General features: G+C 40.1%; 1 protein-coding gene across 2 annotated transcripts in view; it reads left to right on the plus strand.

The window, feature by feature from the left end:
• Nucleotides 1–15,795, plus strand: part of LOC141339093 (sarcalumenin-like) — an 18,565-nt gene extending 2,770 nt beyond the window's left edge. The window contains exons 2-7 of one of the 2 annotated variants that reach the window (XM_073844725.1): nt 8,738–9,622; nt 11,092–11,190; nt 11,900–11,995; nt 12,105–12,221; nt 12,308–12,541; nt 13,497–15,795. In XM_073844725.1, coding sequence (XP_073700826.1) covers nt 8,738–9,622; nt 11,092–11,190; nt 11,900–11,995; nt 12,105–12,221; nt 12,308–12,541; nt 13,497–14,341 — 2,276 coding nt within the window. In that variant the 3' untranslated portion in view covers nt 14,342–15,795. Of the gene's footprint in view, nt 1–8,737; nt 9,623–11,087; nt 11,191–11,899; nt 11,996–12,104; nt 12,222–12,307; nt 12,542–13,496 lie in introns of both variants that reach the window. The other variant, XM_073844724.1, reaches the window with a different exon arrangement.
• The last annotated feature ends 1,847 nt before the right edge of the window (nt 15,796–17,642 follow it).

Consider the following 17,642-nt stretch of genomic DNA (forward strand, 5'->3'; position numbering starts at 1 on the left):
ATCTGGTTCTAATAGTTGATAATAGTTGGAATCCTTTGCTCAAAATTGCAATCAATGGGAAACCGTTGTTGGCTTTCTCTCAGTAGTCAAAGAAAACCGGTAACTCTTGGTGAAATAATTAGAGACTGTAGCTTCCTCCTGTATTATTCCTGTCTGTCCTTGCATTGTTCTTGATCTCCTTCTGCGTCTGCACTGTCAGGTGGTCAGGCCTAGAGTGCACCATGAAATCAGACACTGTTCGTCGCGCACTTGCGTGGTCATGCTTCACGGCTCCGCTCTGCTAACACGCCCCCCTTGTACTTTCTATCCGCATATATGCTTACAGTCCGCAGCTGCTGTCACAACGCTACTGTCTCAATCACTATTTATTTTTGTCTTGCAGGCCTTGTAGGGGCAACCATTATGTTAACAGTAAGACTTAAAGCCTCTGTCCTGCCGTGCTACTGTATGTGGCCTGATTTAGCACCGGGGCTTTCCCTGTTACAGTTCACTCACACCAGCCAATCACACGCAGACATTACAAACAAGACAGACAGTTGCTATACAATCAAATAAAACACACACACGCACACACACACACACACACACACACACACACACACACACACACACACACACACACACACACACACACACACACACACACACACACACAATACTTACATCAGCAAGTTGCATTAGGTATATTAAAACATAGCCATGCATAAACAAACACATCAAACCAAATCAACACACTCTGACTTCTATATATTTACTTCAGTCATATCATACAAATTTATACTAAATCATCACCTCATAAAATAGTCATGGTTTCTCAAGAGATAGGGTTTTACCAAATAGATACATTGGAATACAAATAGTCTGTAAGCAAATCTAAAGCAATGATAAAGCAATTATTTGTGTTTCTATTGGTCTTGATTGGAAACTTTAAAAAAGATAATTATTATTATAAATAATTATTTAAAAAAATATAAGAAAAAACTAAATACAGTGCTGTTATCAAATTATGAGATAATTTCAATAATAAATGTAAAACAATAAAAAAGGCAATATATCTTAGATTTCACAGGTTGTGTTATGATTTTGATTCATGATTTGAAACCAGCTCACAAGAACCATTTCCTCAATAATCGAACTTCACTGGTCAGATTATGTTTTGATTCACAAAAGAGAACCGGCTCATAAGAGTCATTTACTGGAGAATCAGACTTCAATGGTCAAATAATCATTTGATTCACTAAAAAGAATATGATTTGATTCACAAAAAAGAACCGGTTCATGAGATTCATTCACTCAAGAAGCAGATCTCACTGGTCAAATTATAATTGATTCACTAAAAAGAACCAGCTCATAAGAGTCATTTACTCAAGAATCGAACTTCACTGGTCAGATTATGTTTCGATTCACTGAAAAGAACCAGCTCATGAGAGTCATTTACTGGAGAGTCAGACTTCACTGGTCAAATAATCATTTGATTCACTAAAAAGAATATAATTTGATTCACAAAAAAGAACCGGTTCATAAGATTAAATCACTCAAGAAGCAGATCTCAGTGGTCAAATAATGATTGATTCACTAAAAAGAACCAGCTCACAAGAATTATTTACTCAAGAATCGAACTTCACTGGTCAGATTATGTTTCGATTCACTGAAAAGAACCAGCTCATGAGAGTCATTTACTAGAGAATCAAACTTTACTGCTCAAATAATCATTTGATTCACTAAAAAGATCCGGTTCATAAGATTCATTCACTCAAGAAGCAGATCTCAGTGGTCAAATTATGATTGATTCACTAAAAAGAACCAGCTCACAACAATCATTTAGTCAAGAATCGAACTTAAGTGGACAGATTATGTTTTGATTCACTAAAAAGAACCGGCTCATAAGAGTCATTCACTCAAGAAGCAGATCTCAGTGGTCAAATTATGATTGATTCACTAAAAAGAACCAGCTCACAAGAATTATTTACTCAAGAATCGAACTTCACTGGTCAGATTATGTTTCGATTCACTGAAAAGAACCAGCTCATGAGAGTCATTTACTAGAGAATCAAACTTTACTGCTCAAATAATCATTTGATTCACTAAAAAGATCCGGTTCATAAGATTCATTCACTCAAGAAGCAGATCTCAGTGGTCAAATTATGATTGATTCACTAAAAAGAACCAGCTCACAACAATCATTTAGTCAAGAATCGAACTTAAGTGGACAGATTATGTTTTGATTCACTAAAAAGAACCGGCTCATAAGAGTCATTCACTCAAGAATCAGACTTTACTGGTCAGATTATAATTTAATTCTCTAAAAAGAACCAGCGCATGAGAGTATTCAATCTAGAATCAGACTTTACTGGTCAAATTATGATTTGATTCACTAAAGAGAACTGGCTCATAAGAATCATTCACTCCAGAATCAGACTTCACAGATCAAATTATGATTTGATTCAGTAAACAGAATTGTCTCAAAAGACTCTATTAGTCGAGAATCAGACTTCTCTGGTCATATTAATGAACATAAAGAACATATAAATCATTTGGTGTTGAATCAGACTACGTTGATTGCACTGTATATTTTGCACTCAGCAGTAATGCAAGGAAACATGTTCTAAGTATTTCGTCTGCATTGGAAACGTAACAAAAATGAACATCATGAAAATCATGTCAGTCAAGTCCTTAGGCCTAAGTTTTGCATAGTGACCAAAGCTTTTTTTTTTTTTTTTGATATATCACTGTAGATATGAAAACTTCAGTGATATCAGAAGGAAACATTTACACAGAAGCTGCAGAGAAATGTCACTTTAGCAGATAAAAGCAGAGAAACTCCTCTCAGCGTAGGCTATTTGTGTCATGAAGACCTGGGACTTGGGATCGAGCACCTGTCAATTCCTGTCCTCACCTCAGAACATGCTGTTGAAGGGGGAAGGGGCTGGTTTGCGTCACTTAGACCTTACTAGAAAAATGCACATGATCTTCTATTATCAAATATGTTGTTGGTTGGTTTCATATTGGGGTAATTTACCAGTTCGGGTGGTATTACTTCAAAAGGAGACACCTGAGACACTGGAAAATTAGTACACAAACAAATTTCCCTTCTCCACTGTGACCGAAAACTCCCCAGCCATTGTCTGCAAAACAATACCTGTGTGGATAGAGATGGTCCTTGGAGAGCGTAATATTGCTGCTCCTTTCAACCACTAGAACAGGCTCTAATTTAATTAAATCAGAAAGGTTGAATACCATATGAATATGAGCTGTTCCAACTCTCAAGTTCTTTAGCACATAATAATCAGCCTTTCTATTTCAGTCACATTTAAATAAAGAGGTTGTGTAAGAAGACAGTAACATGGCCTTAGGCATTCAAAATGACTCGAGGTTGCATTGATGACACTCTTGCACTATGTCTTTGGCCTAAATACAACTCTCTTGGGTGGGTGAGCATGTGTGTAAGTGTACGAAACATATCGCATTTACGTTGACTAGAGCCAATTCAATTAATTAGAGACTTCTAAGGAACACATAAGCCTGTCAAGAGAGAGTTTTTACAAGCAAGTGGTCAAATGCCAAAGGTGGAAGAGGTTTATCTGAACTAACTATAGACGCTGGTGCCCTCTACTGTCAGTATGTTGTTGAACTGTTGCGTAAATGTATGGCTAAAGCACTTTAAATGAATTAAGGGTTTGTCTTTTGAGAGTAATTGCCGAAAAAGTGCATTTTATGAATTACATTTTGTAGGCCTTTGAAATGGATGTGTTTGGTCTGCAAAAATTGGAAAATTATGTCAGTCTACAAATGAATGTATTAGTATTTACAATTTGCTAAATATTTGCATGAAAACAGAGCTGTACTTTCCAATGGAAGCATTTGACATTAAAACTAGAGGTGGAAATCTGGTACAAAGCCGCCATGCTAACACCTTTATCAGAGCCGCCTGCTGCCGTGCCGGAGGACAGTATGAAAAATAAACCTTGCTCTGATGGTCCACATGAACAGAAAGGACTTGGCGTTCTCTTCTCCTGCCAGCTCTGCTCCCTATTTCAGGATGTGATTCACATGAAAAGCATTTAGCTCTCATCGAGAGCATTCATTGCCGCATGAATCACAGAGATGGGTCATCGCCCCAGACTCACACATTCGCACCAAAACAGCTCTACCACCAAGTCACGTTGTTCGAATCCGTAAACCACATTTTTACAGCTATACTATTGAATGAGGATAGTGACTATGGTTCTGTTGTATTTAGTTGAGTTACTGTGATGTTGTTGATCAGGGGTTTCTTTGCCTTCCTGCAAAGTTTATCTCTAAACCTAATTAAACGCACATGAACCAGCTAATTAAGATCTTCAGAAACACTTCATAATTACAGACAGGTGTGTTGGAGCAGGGTTTGCACTGAACTCTCCAGGAAGGCAGATCTCCAGGAACAGGTTTGGGACTGTCTCCAACCCTGAATGCTACATGCTAATGTTCTATACGTACAGTGTGAGATACTTAACTTCAGAGATGTTATGTCACTGTAAAAAAAATGTGGATGACACATCTCCACTTCCTTCCACTATAGAAAACTGAAGCCAAAGCCATCATTTGGGGTCTGAGTCTGTGCAGTAGTGATTCATTTGGAGCCCGAGTCTGCGCAGTAGCGATTCGTTTGGAGCCCGAGTTTGCACAGTAGCGCATCATTTGGAGCCTGAGTCTGCGCAGTAGCGAATCATTTGGAGCCTGAGTCTGCGCAGTAGCGAATCATTTGGAGCCTGAGTCTGCGCAGTAGAGAATCATTTGGAGCCCGAGTCTGCGCAGTAGCGATTCGTTTGGAGCCCGAGTCTGGGCAGTAGAGAATCATTTGGAGCCCGAGTCTGCACAGTAGAGAATCATTTGGAGCCCGAGTCTGCGCAGTAGCGATTCGTTTGGAGCCCGAGTCTGGGCAGTAGCGATTCGTTTGGAGCCTGAGTCTGCGCAGTAGAGAATCATTTGGAGCCCGAGTCTGCGCAGTAGCGATTCGTTTGGAGCCCGAGTCTGCGCAGTAGCGATTCGTTTGGAGCCCGAGTCTGGGCAGTAGCGATTCGTTTGGAGCCCGAGTCTGCGCAGTAGAGAATCATTTGGAGCCCGAGTCTGCGCAGTAGCGATTCGTTTGGAGCCCGAGTCTGGGCAGTAGCGATTCGTTTGGAGCCCGAGTCTGCGCAGTAGCGAATCGTTTGGAGCCCGAGTCTGCGCAGTAGAGAATCATTTGGAGCCCGAGTCTGCGCAGTAGCGATTCGTTTGGAGCCCGAGTCTGGGCAGTAGAGATTCATTTGGAGCCTGAGTCTGCGCAGTAGAGATTCATTTGGAGCCTAAGTCTGCGCAGTAGCGATTCGTTTGGAGTCCGAGTCTGCGCAGTAGCGATTCGTTTGGAGCCTGATTCTGCGCAGTAGCGATTTGTTTGGAGTCCGAGTCTGCGCAGTAACGATTCATTTGGAGCCCGAGTCTGCGCAGTAGCGATTCGTTTGGAGCCCGAGTCTGCGCAGTAGCGATTTGTTTGGAGTCCGAGTCTGCGCAGTAGCGATTTGTTTGGAGTCCGAGTCTGCGCAGTAGCGATTTGTTTGGAGTCCGAGTCTGCGCAGTAGCGATTTGTTTGGAGTCCGAGTCTGCGCAGTAGCGATTTGTTTGGAGTCCGAGTCTGCGCAGTAGCGATTCGTTTGGAGCCCGAATCTGCGCAGTAGTGATTCGTTTGGAGCCTGAGTCTGCACAGTAGCGATTTGTTTGGAGCCCGAGTCTGCGCAGTAGTGATACGTTTGGAGCCTGAGTCTGCACAGTAGCAATTTGTTTGGAGCCCGAGTCTGCGCAGTAACGATTAGTTTGGAGCCAGAATCTGCGCAGTAGTGATTCGTTTGGAGCCTGAGTCTGCACAGTAGCGATTTGTTTGGAGTCTGAGTCTGCACAGTAGCGATTCGTTTGGAGCCCGAGTCTGCGCAGTAGCGATTTGTTTGGAGTCCGAGTCTGCGCAGTAGCGATTTGTTTGGAGTCCGAGTCTGCGCAGTAGCGATTCGTTTGGAGTCCGAGTCTGCGCAGTAGTGATTCATTTTGGGTCTGAGTCTGCGCAGTAGCGATTTGTTTGGAGCCTGAATCTGCACTGGAGTGATTTGTTTGGAGCCTAAGTCTGTGTAGTAGTGATTCGTTTGGAGCTTGAGTCAGCACAGTAGTGATTAGTTTGGAGTCTGAGTCTGTGCAGTAGTGATTCGTTTGGAGCTTGAGTCAGCACAGTAGTCCTTCGTTTGGAGCTTGAGTCTGTGCAGTAGTGAATCGTTTGGAGCTTGAGTCAGCACAGTAGTCCTTCGTTTGGAGCTTGAGTCTGTGCAGTAGTGATTCGTTTGGAGCTTGAGTCAGCACAGTAGTCCTTCGTTTGGAGCTTGAGTCTGTGCAGTAGTGAATCGTTTGGAGCTTGAGTCTGTGCAGTAGTGAATCGTTTGGAGCTTGAGTCAGCACAGTAGTCCTTCGTTTGGAGCTTGAGTCTGTGCAGTAGTGAATCGTTTGGAGCTTGAGTCAGCACAGTAGTCCTTCGTTTGGAGCTTGAGTCTGTGCAGTAGTGAATCGTTTGGAGCTTGAGTCTGTGCAGTAGTGATTCGTTTGGAGCTTGAGTCAGCACAGTAGTCCTTCGTTTGGAGCTTGAGTCTGTGCAGTAGTGAATCGTTTGGAGCTTGAGTCAGCACAGTAGTCCTTCGTTTGGAGCTTGAGTCTGTGCAGTAGTGAATCGTTTGGAGCTTGAGTCAGCACAGTAGTCCTTCGTTTGGAGCTTGAGTCTGTGCAGTAGTGAATCGTTTGGAGCTTGAGTCTGTGCAGTAGTGAATCGTTTGGAGCTTGAGTCTGTGCAGTAGTGAATCGTTTGGAGCTTGAGTCTGTGCAGTAGTGAATCGTTTGGAGCTTGAGTCTGTGCAGTAGTGAATCGTTTGGAGCTTGAGTCAGCACAGTAGTCCTTCGTTTGGAGCTTGAGTCTGTGCAGTAGTGAATCGTTTGGAGCTTGAGTCAGCACAGTAGTCCTTCGTTTGGAGCTTGAGTCTGTGCAGTAGTGATTCGTTTGGAGCTTGAGTCAGCACAGTAGTCCTTCGTTTGGAGCTTGAGTCTGTGCAGTAGTGAATCGTTTGGAGCTTGAGTCAGCACAGTAGTCCTTCGTTTGGAGCTTGAGTCTGTGCAGTAGTGAATCGTTTGGAGCTTGAGTCAGCACAGTAGTCCTTCGTTTGGAGCTTGAGTCTGTGCAGTAGTGAATCGTTTGGAGCTTGAGTCAGCACAGTAGTCCTTCGTTTGGAGCTTGAGTCTGTGCAGTAGTGAATCGTTTGGAGCTTGAGTCTGTGCAGTAGTGATTCGTTTGGAGCTTGAGTCAGCACAGTAGTCCTTCGTTTGGAGCTTGAGTCTGTGCAGTAGTGAATCGTTTGGAGCTTGAGTCAGCACAGTAGTCCTTCGTTTGGAGCTTGAGTCTGTGCAGTAGTGAATCGTTTGGAGCTTGAGTCTGTGCAGTAGTGAATCGTTTGGAGCTTGAGTCTGTGCAGTAGTGAATCGTTTGGAGCTTGAGTCTGTGCAGTAGTGAATCGTTTGGAGCTTGAGTCTGTGCAGTAGTGAATCGTTTGGAGCTTGAGTCAGCACAGTAGTCCTTCGTTTGGAGCTTGAGTCTGTGCAGTAGTGAATCGTTTGGAGCTTGAGTCTGTGCAGTAGTGATTCGTTTGGAGCTTGAGTCAGCACAGTAGTCCTTCGTTTGGAGCTTGAGTCTGTGCAGTAGTGAATCGTTTGGAGCTTGAGTCAGCACAGTAGCGATTCGTTTGGAGCTTGAGTCAGCACAGTAGCGATTCGTTTGGAGCTTGAGTCTGCACATTAGTGATTAGTTTGGAGTCTGAGTCTGTGCAGTAGTGATTCATTTGGAGCCTGAGTCTGCGCAGTAGGGATTTGTTTGGAGCTTGAGTCTTCTCTGTAGTAATTCATTTGGAGTCTGAGTCTGCTCAGTAGCAATTAATTTGGAGCCTGAGTCTGCACAGTAGCGATTCATTTGGAGTTAGAATCTACGCTGTAGAGATTGTGAGGTGGTGCCACGGTATCAAAGTTCTGCGTAGACTCCCACAGACCCAATCAAAAGCTCACAATCATGACACCACACCCCATTTTTATAGCATCAAATAACTAACTAAAGGCAAACTTATAAGAAAGATGAACATCAGCATGATAAGAACTACTCAAAATGATGGAAACCATCTTTGGGAAAAATTAATTTTAAATGAGTTTACATGACCTATACTGAAGCCAGCCACCAGATGGTAAAATATTTTGGCTTCACTTTTCAGGACATGTGCAGCACACTTGTGTAGAAAGCAGTGATGTGATTTGAACTAGTGATGCACTGGAATTTCGGGAATCAAACAAAAAACATTTAGCAAAAAAATAACTTTTGGAGGGCCAAAATCATTGACTAAAACAGCATTTCTCTGATGACATGTTATGACTACGTCAGCATCTGTTTTGTGCATATGACATGGATAAGCCTACAATAGGTGAACATGTCAGCAGTGTGGACGTACTTCACTATGACCAAAAACAATGCTAGTGTAGAAATATATAAATTTTGTTTGGTTGAAATATTGAGAGGCAACTTTACTACAAACTTTAACACGGCCTAAACAGAGTACCAAATCAATTACCCAACTGATTTATCCTTCATTCTGTGTGAATGTGCTGAGATACATTGCATCACATTTAGGTTAATATTATTGTTTTTCTTCTGCAGATGCAGTGGAGTCTGAGAGTGAGCCTCTTGTGCCGCTCAAGCTGAAGTCTGAAGGCGAGCTCTTCAACTGTTGTGACGGCACAGAGGATATAAGCCAGAGCTCCTCCAATGACACTCCTGCCCCGAACAGACCTGTGTGTCAACCCTGCGGCACTGGTGCACACATTGACACCACGGCAGAAGATGTCAGCTCTAATGAGGACGAAGAGGAGGAGGAGATTGTTTCAGAAGAGAAATCTGAAGAGTTGAGTCAAGAGCAGACCTCTTCTGAAGAAATATTTGAGGAGGAGGCACAGGAGGAGGATTCAGACACTGAGTCAGATGAATCAAATGAAGTGGTGGAGGAGGAAGTTGACATGCAGGAGGAGGAGATCTCAGAGGAAGACAGTGATGTAGAATCACAAATGGTAGAGCAGTCTGTGGAAGAGGACGATGAGGAAGATTCTCAGACTGAAGAGGAGGTTCTTCAGACTGAAGATGAAGCAGGTGAAGAAGAGGAACTTTCTCAGACTGAAGAGGAGGTAGTTGAAGAAGAGGAGGTTCTTCAGATTCAAGAAGAGGCAAGTGAGGGTGAGGAGGTTTCTGAGCCTGAAGAGAAATCAGAAGAGGTAACAGAGGAAGAAGCTGAAGAAGAGGAAGCTGTAACAGAGGAAGAAGAAGCATCTGAAGTTGACGAAGAAGAACCAGAAGAATCTGTAGAAATGGTGGAAACGGAAGCAGCTGAGGAATTGGTTGCAGATGCTGTTGAAGAGGTTGAGGAATTAGCCCAGGAGGTACCAACTCCAGAACAAATTATGGTCCAAGAAGATGTTTCTGCACCTGCTGAAGAAGCAACGGTGGAAGAAGTGTCAGATGATGCAGCAGCAACCAAAGCATCTACGAAAGGTACAACAAAATTCAGTCAGCATAATATTGGACATTTGATGTTAATATGAAACAAGATAATGTTAAATTTTCGAATTAGAGTCATGTGTGAGGACAAAAGATTCAATCACACGAATTGGAGATTCCTGGAGATCTACCGTCCTCCAGATTTCATCTCTAACCCCAATCAAACACACCTAAACCAGCTAATCAAGGTGTTCTGGGTTACTAGATAATTACAGACGGGTGTGTTGGACCAGGGTGGGAACTGAAGTTTGCAGGATAGTACCTGTCCAGGAGCAGGGTTGGAGATCTCTGTGCTATACGGTTGTCCCGTCACCAGAGGGCAGAGTAGGACACTACTATAAAAGTCAGTTCCTCGTGCTTCTCTCTCCACCTGATACTTTTGGTGGAAGGTGGCACAGGAATAAACCCACCACCAAAATAACCCAACAGAAATAACCATTGGCACAAGTCCACTGCCATTCATAACAATATGTTCTCTGGCCGACATGGAGGACAGTTTTGTAATAGGGAAGAAATGTTTCAGATGCTTTTAATAGAATGTTGATTGTGTTTGACTGGCTTCAAATAGATGGCTGATGTCAGAGTAGATGGACCTAACATGACAGTTGTAATCTCTTTTGGAGATTACAAAACCAGTCATAAGGGTAATTTTTTTTGAAATTGAGATTTAATGTTTGGTTTGTTAGGATAGGACAATATTTGGCTGAGATACAACTGTTTAAAAATCTGTAATCTGAGGATGCAAAAAATCAAAATATTGAGAAAATCACCTTTAAAGTTGTCCAAATTAAGTTCTTAGCAATGCATATTTCTAATCAAAAAATAACTTAAACTGTAAATATTTACGGTTGGAAATTTACATAATATTTTCATGGAAAATGTTCTTTACTTGATATCCTAATGATTTTTGGCCTAAAAGAAAAAAATATAATTTTGTCCCATACGATGTGTTTCTGGCTATTGCTACAAATCTACCCGTGCTACTTTAGACTGGTTTTGTGGTCCAGGGTCACATATGATGCTGGTAATATGGCTGATAAAGCTAGCGTTGCAGCATAAAACCACAACTAAACTGGTCTTTTTTAACTTTTAGCTGTGCAGTAAAATAAACAAGCAACACATTGAGCTGATACATTGTTTCCTGTGATTGTGATTCTTGTGTAAATACAGATGCAGCTTCTTTCCTCAGAGATCGTGTTTACGTCAGATGTAAATCTGGTCCTTTGGTTCCACAACAGATATTTTAGCTGCCTGTGAAGAATAAATTAAAGCAAAATTATATAAAAATAACCAAAAAGGTTATTACTTAGAAAGTGAAATGTAAAGTGCATTTTAAAATCAGTGTTAGAAATGGCAAAATAATAATAACAACGTTGTTTTGTGGGTCCACAAGAAAGAAAATGTCATGATGATATGAGCTTCATGTTTTATGCTGATTTTGACTGGCTGTTTTTCTCTGGCAGTGAAGAAAACAACCCCCTCAGGTCCTGCCACAAGAGATCGGTCTCACATCGAAGAGACGCTGCGTCTGGCAACTGCTGAACCTTCACGGGAATTTGTCGGTGAGTCATTTTCAAAGAAATAATGAAAAAAGTATTATCAAACTGGAATATGTATCAGGCCTGGAGAGGTTCACTTCCAGAATGAAAATTTCCTGATAAATTACTCACCTTCATGTCATCCAAGATGTCTTTCTTTCTTCAATTGCAAAGAAATTAAGTTTTTTTGAGGAAAACATTCCTGGATTTTTGATGTTGAAGGTCCAAACTGCAGTTTCAATGCAGCTTCAAAGGGCTCTACATGATCCCAGCCGAGAAATAACGGTCTTATCGTCTTCATGCATTGCATTATCATGTTGGAAAGGTCACACATGGTTAGTTCTTCGCTTGTGTACTTTGGTTAAAAAAGGTAGGGTAAGGCGAAAAACTCAATTTCTCCTTGAACTTCAAAATTGTCCAACGTCTTTGGACCTTCAGCCCATTGGCTCCCATTTAAGTCCACTATATTTAGAAAAATCCTGGAATGTTTTCCTCAAAAACCTTAATTTCTTTTCGACTGAAGAAAGAAAGACATGAACATCCTGGATGACATGGGGGTGAGTAAATTATCAGGAAATTTTCATTCTGGAAGTGAACTTCTCCTTTGACCAATCCCATTTTAGCTTCACTAATATCTCTAAATGGTAAATAAGTAACTTATGAAGTATATTCAGCTTTTGTATTTCCTTTTTTATACCTACTCATCTAATTTCATCAACTCTACCTCACGTAGCTGCTCTGAAGAAGCTGCAGCACGTCTACAACACTGCAATTAAACCCATGGACAAGGCCTACAAATACAATGAGCTCCGGCAGCATGAAGTGTCAGGTAACGTCTTTTGATATTGGATTCGGTTTTACAACGTCATTCCAGACTAATGTTCTTCTAGCAAGAAATAGATTTAAATGAACCCTCATGTTTCTTTCACATTATTCAGATGCAGAGATCACCTCTAAGCCCATGGTGCTGTTCCTGGGTCCTTGGAGCGTTGGCAAGTCTTCCATGATCAATTATCTTCTGGGGCTCGACGACTCTTCACAACAGCTTTACACTGGTAACCCATCCTTCATCAAATGAATATAAAATTTAATGAGCTAGTTCTCCTAGGTTCCTTAATCTCGCTTTCTTTTGCTTTCTCAGGGGCTGAGCCTACAACTTCAGAATACACTGTACTGATGCACGGTGAAAAGGTTCGCACCATTGAGGGCATTGTCATGGCAGCAGACAGTTCCCGCTCTTTCTCACCACTGGAGAAGTTTGGTCAGGGGTTCTTGGAGAAGCTAGTGGGAATCGAGATGCCGCACAAACTCCTGGAGCGCGTCACCTTTGTGGACACACCTGGAATCATTGAGAACCGCAAACAGCAAGAAAGAGGTGAGAATATAGCATTCACAGAGAATTCACAAAGATAAAAAAACTTGAGCATCAGAAAGACCATTTCTGATGCTCAACAATTCCATTTATGATTCTTTTAGGACATTTAAAGGATTAGTTTACCCAAAAATGAAAATGAAAGTCGTTCCAAACCCGTAAGATCTTTGTTCATTTTCAGAACACAAAGTAAGATATATTTGATGAAATCTGAGAGCTTTCTAACCCTGCAAAAACAATGCAACTTACATGTTTAAGGCCCCGAAAGGTAGTAAGAACATTGTTAAAATATTCCATTTGACATCAGTGGTTCAACTATAATGTTATGAAGCCACAAGAAAAGTTTTTGAGTGCCAAGAAAAAATAACGGCTTCATTCAACAATTTTGTTGCGGTACTCTCAAAAACTGACACGGAAGAAAATAAATTGTTTAAAAGAAGTCGTTATTTCAGTTTTTCTTTTGCATACAAAAAGTATTCTCGTAGCTTCATAACATTACGAACAACTGATTGACTATTTTATAGATGTCCTTACTACCTTTCTGGGTCTTGAATGTGGTAGTTGGACTGCTGTCTGTGGAGGGTCAGAAAACTTGGATTTCATCAAAAATATCTTAATTTGAAATAAAACTTAAGTTTTGGGTAAAACTACCCAAACTTGAACTGTATTGTGTCATTTAATATTTTTGAAATACTTCTGACAGAACACATAAGGTAGGCCTGTATCTTTAACTACACATTGTTACACAAACAACCAGTCAGCAACTAGTTAGTTTTGAGTGTTAAGTAGTGTTTTCATATGGCATTGGGGGAAGAGTTCATTTTTTATAGATCCAGTTCTGAATAAGAATCAGTTTAAACCCTAAAAGATAAGAATACACCGAGTACAAATACTTAGCATAACTAAAACATTCAGACTTTGTACATTATTTACACATTTGAAACTTTTTTTCTTTTAGGTTACCCCTACAGCGAAGTGTGCCAGTGGTTTATCGACCGTGCCGATCTTATCTTCCTGGTGTTTGACCCAACCAAACTGGACGTCGGATTAGAACTTGAAATGCTGTTCAGACAGATGAAAGGACGCGAGTCACAGATCCGTATCATCCTCAACAAAGCTGACAGCATAACAACCCAAAACCTAATGCGCGTATACGGCGCCCTCTTCTGGAGCATGGCACCTTTGATTAACGTGACAGAGCCACCACGTGTCTACGTGAGCTCATTTTGGCCACAGGATTATGCTCTGGACACTAATAGAGACCTTTTTAAACGTGAGGAGATCTCTCTACTGGAGGACCTAAATCAAGTCATCGAGAATCGTCTGGAAAACAAAATCGCGTTTATTCGCCAGCACGCCATTCGCGTGCGCATCCATGCCCTCCTGGTCGACCGCTACCTCCAGACGTATCATGAGAAGCTGGGCTGGTTCAGTGACCCACATGAGGTCTTCAATGATATAGTCAGTGACCCTGACAAGTTCTACATCTTCAAGTCCATTTTGGCCAAGACCAATGTGAGTAAGTTTGACTTGCCAGACCCCGAGGCGTATCGGGACTTCTTTGGAGTCAATCCTCCCAGCGGCTTTAAGCTCCTCTCCTCATACTGCAGCTGGTCAGGCGGATGCCTGCTGGAGAAGATCGAGAAGGCTATCACAGATGACCTGCCAGCTTTGCTCAGCAGTCTGGCAGAGAAACGGGAATCCAAAGCAGAGGTGGCTGTAGAAACCAAGGTGAAACCCCAGGAGAAACCCCAGGAGAAATCCCAGGAGAAACCCCAAAACCGTTGGAGGAGACAGCAATAGAAGAATGCTGGGAGATGTGGGAAGTATGGGAGAGTGGCACCAAAGCAATGAATGGATGGATGAGAGAGTATAAGGGACACTGGGAAGCCAGATAAAGAGATAGTTCTACCAAAAAATGAGAATTCTGTCATTAATTACTCATCCTCATGTCTTTCCATATCTGTAAGACCTTCGTTCATCTTTGGAACACAAATGAAGATATTTTTGATGAAATCCAAGAGCTTTCTGACCCTGCATAGACAGCAACGCAACTGCCACGTTCAAGTCCTAGAAAGGTAGTAAGGACATTGTTTAATTAGTCCATGTAAGATCAGTGGTTCAACCATAATTTTATGAAGCTATGAGAACAAATTTGTTTAGCAGTTTCTTCTCATCCGTCTTAGTCTTCAACTCATGTTAAACCACTGATGTCACATAGACTATTTTAACAATGTTCCTACTACCTTTCTGGATCTTGAACGTGTCAGCTGCGTCGCTGTCTATGCAGGAATCCGAAAGCTCTCGAACAGTGTTGCCAAGTCCACGGTTTTCCCACGGTTTCCCCTTTAACACTGTTGCTGTGGGTTGTTTTTCCATGTCCAATAATGTTATATTTAGCCCCCGGAATGAAAATTGTACTGGGGACCCCCCCTCGAAATGCGACTGGGCTAGTTTTGAGTGGCAGTTGGACAGGTTTTGTTGTGAAGACCTGGCAACCCTGCTCTCGGACTTCATCAAACATATCTTACATTGTGTTCCCAAGATGAATGAATGTCTCATGGGTTTAGAGCAACATAAGAGTAATCAATTCATGACAGAATTTTCATTTTTTGGAAATGAAACAGTATGTACAGAGACTTCCACCACTCTGTATAAAACAAAACTGAATGAAGGGAATCAGTGTCCCATTTTTCTTCTTTTTTTCCGTTGTTCTTTGTCTTCCTTGTTCTAATTTAACTCCGTTTGCAAAAAATGACTTATTTATACTGTTTAAAAACAAATAACCTGTCATGATCTTATTTATTTATTGTTTGAATGTCGTTTTAAAAGTGTGAATTATGGAAGCTTGTTTCTACCTCAGGAAAAGACTTTTTGTGAGAAAAGACGGAATTGTTCAACAAAAACTCAGAATTGGAAGAAAAAAAGCCTTTATATCTTACAGATCTGACAGTTTTTCTCAGAATTGTGAGGTCAAGGGTTCATTTTTCTTCACACCATGGTGGAAACGGCTTCCATAGTGAATATGCAATATGTGGTAAAAGTTTATAGTCATTACTTCAGTTCCACTTGTACATATTGATCATATTCCTTTGTACAATATACTGGTGTATGAGTTGTTGGTGAATGAGATGATCATATTTGTGTTGCGTTTGCTTACATTACTGCATGTTTAAACTGTGGTGACATTAAATTGCTTTTGTGGCTGGTAAGTTATGCAATATGGAAATGAAACATTAAACTGGATATTTATTGTTGGAAGTAGCACGGGTATGTTTGTCGCAATAGCCAAAAATACACTGTATGGGTCAAAATTATCGATTTTTCTTTTATGCCGAAAATCATTAGGATATTAAGTAAAGATCATGTTTCATGAAGATATTTTGTAAATTTTCTATTGTAAATTTATCAAAACTTCAATTTTGATTAGTAATATGCACTGCTAAGAACTTCTTTTGGACAACTTTAAAGGCAATTTTCTCAATATTTAGATTTTTTGCACCCTCAGATTCCAGATTTTCAAATTGTTTTTGTGGTCCAGATTTTGCAGCTGCAATTGATTTGCTTTAACATAAGAAGATCCAAAATGTCCACTAGATGGCGAAGCATATCACTGAACTCACTGCAATAAAATACTGATCACACAGTTCAATAAACTAACCTTTGGGATCATAAAAAAGCACCGTTTATATCATTTATCTGCTTATCTATTTAACTAGCAGCAATCTTTGCATTTATCTATGTAAAATACAGTTTCAAACAGGGCAATTTGTGTAAAACATTTATTTTACAGAGCTACCCCACAGTATTTATGATTCCTAGAAGGATTAGAAGTGTGAATGTTGAAATATCTGCAATAAAGCGGTAGATTATGTGGACAGCTGATAAGAGTTTTGCACTAAATACTGTGCAGCTAGTTATACGGTTGTTTATTTAATAAGCCGCAGCTGTGTTTTTTAAGTCGGCGACCACAAGTGGCCACTAAGAAGAAATAAAAGCTGTACATGCGTGACGACTCCACAGGCATTCCTGAAGGCATACTTGTGTCATAACCACAACACAGCCTCTCAGAAATTGGACATGATGAACGTCTGACACAGGAAGCGCAGGATGATTATCACTTGGATGTGACTTATCTGATAGATCAAAGGTCAAGACGCACCCAGAATCTCAGGTATGTTCCTAGATGAAGGAACACATAACACACTTGTGTTTATCTAAATGGGAACATACCATTCAACCATTTACACTTACATTGTTTTTAAATAAAGTGAGTGATGAATACTGCAGTCTATGAATAAGCCTTGGGAAAACATTTTTTGCTTGTTTGTCTTGCAGTGTTCCTGCTATTTATTTCCTCCGATGAATTTTCATGTGGTACCTTGACTTTTTTCGATCTTTTATAATTACTCAATAACAATTTTATAGGCCTATATATATATAAAATGTATGTGAATATATATGTAGATTTGACCCTGTATTCTGAAAAGAACAGAATTAAATCCAATAAATAAATAAACAAACAGACAAGAACAAAATACACCCCCCCCTCCAAAAAAAAAAAAAAAAAAAAAAAAAACAATGATTACACAATAAAATAGTTACATAACCTAAATATTGAAATTTAAATCATCCTTAATTACTGGATAACGATTTTCAAAAACAATTTGAAGCAATTTGCAATTACAAACACAAATTATTTTAATTTGATTTTTATTTCTTAAAGATTTCATTATTTTAAGGCCTGTAAATCACAAAATTTATATTTTTTCCCACAAAATATATATTTTACTAATCTAAAATCCAACAAACAAACAAGAACAAAAACCCTCCCCCACAAAAAATAATAAATAATAAAATAAATAAATACAATGGAAATCTTTCATAATTACTGGATTCGACAAACTTTATTTTACAAACACAAATAAAAATATTTTATAGTTGAAATAATAAAAAGTATTTATATTCACAAAATTAATATTTTTAAAGGTTATAAGATTTTTTTTTATTTTGCATTCTATAAAAAAGTAAAAAATAAATTTAAATATTTCGTAATTGTTGGATATCGATTATTAATTATAATTTGACACAATTTACACGTACA

This window comes from Garra rufa, chromosome 7 (assembly GCF_049309525.1).
Source record: "Garra rufa chromosome 7, GarRuf1.0, whole genome shotgun sequence".
Classification (NCBI taxonomy): Eukaryota; Metazoa; Chordata; class Actinopteri; order Cypriniformes; family Cyprinidae; genus Garra; species Garra rufa.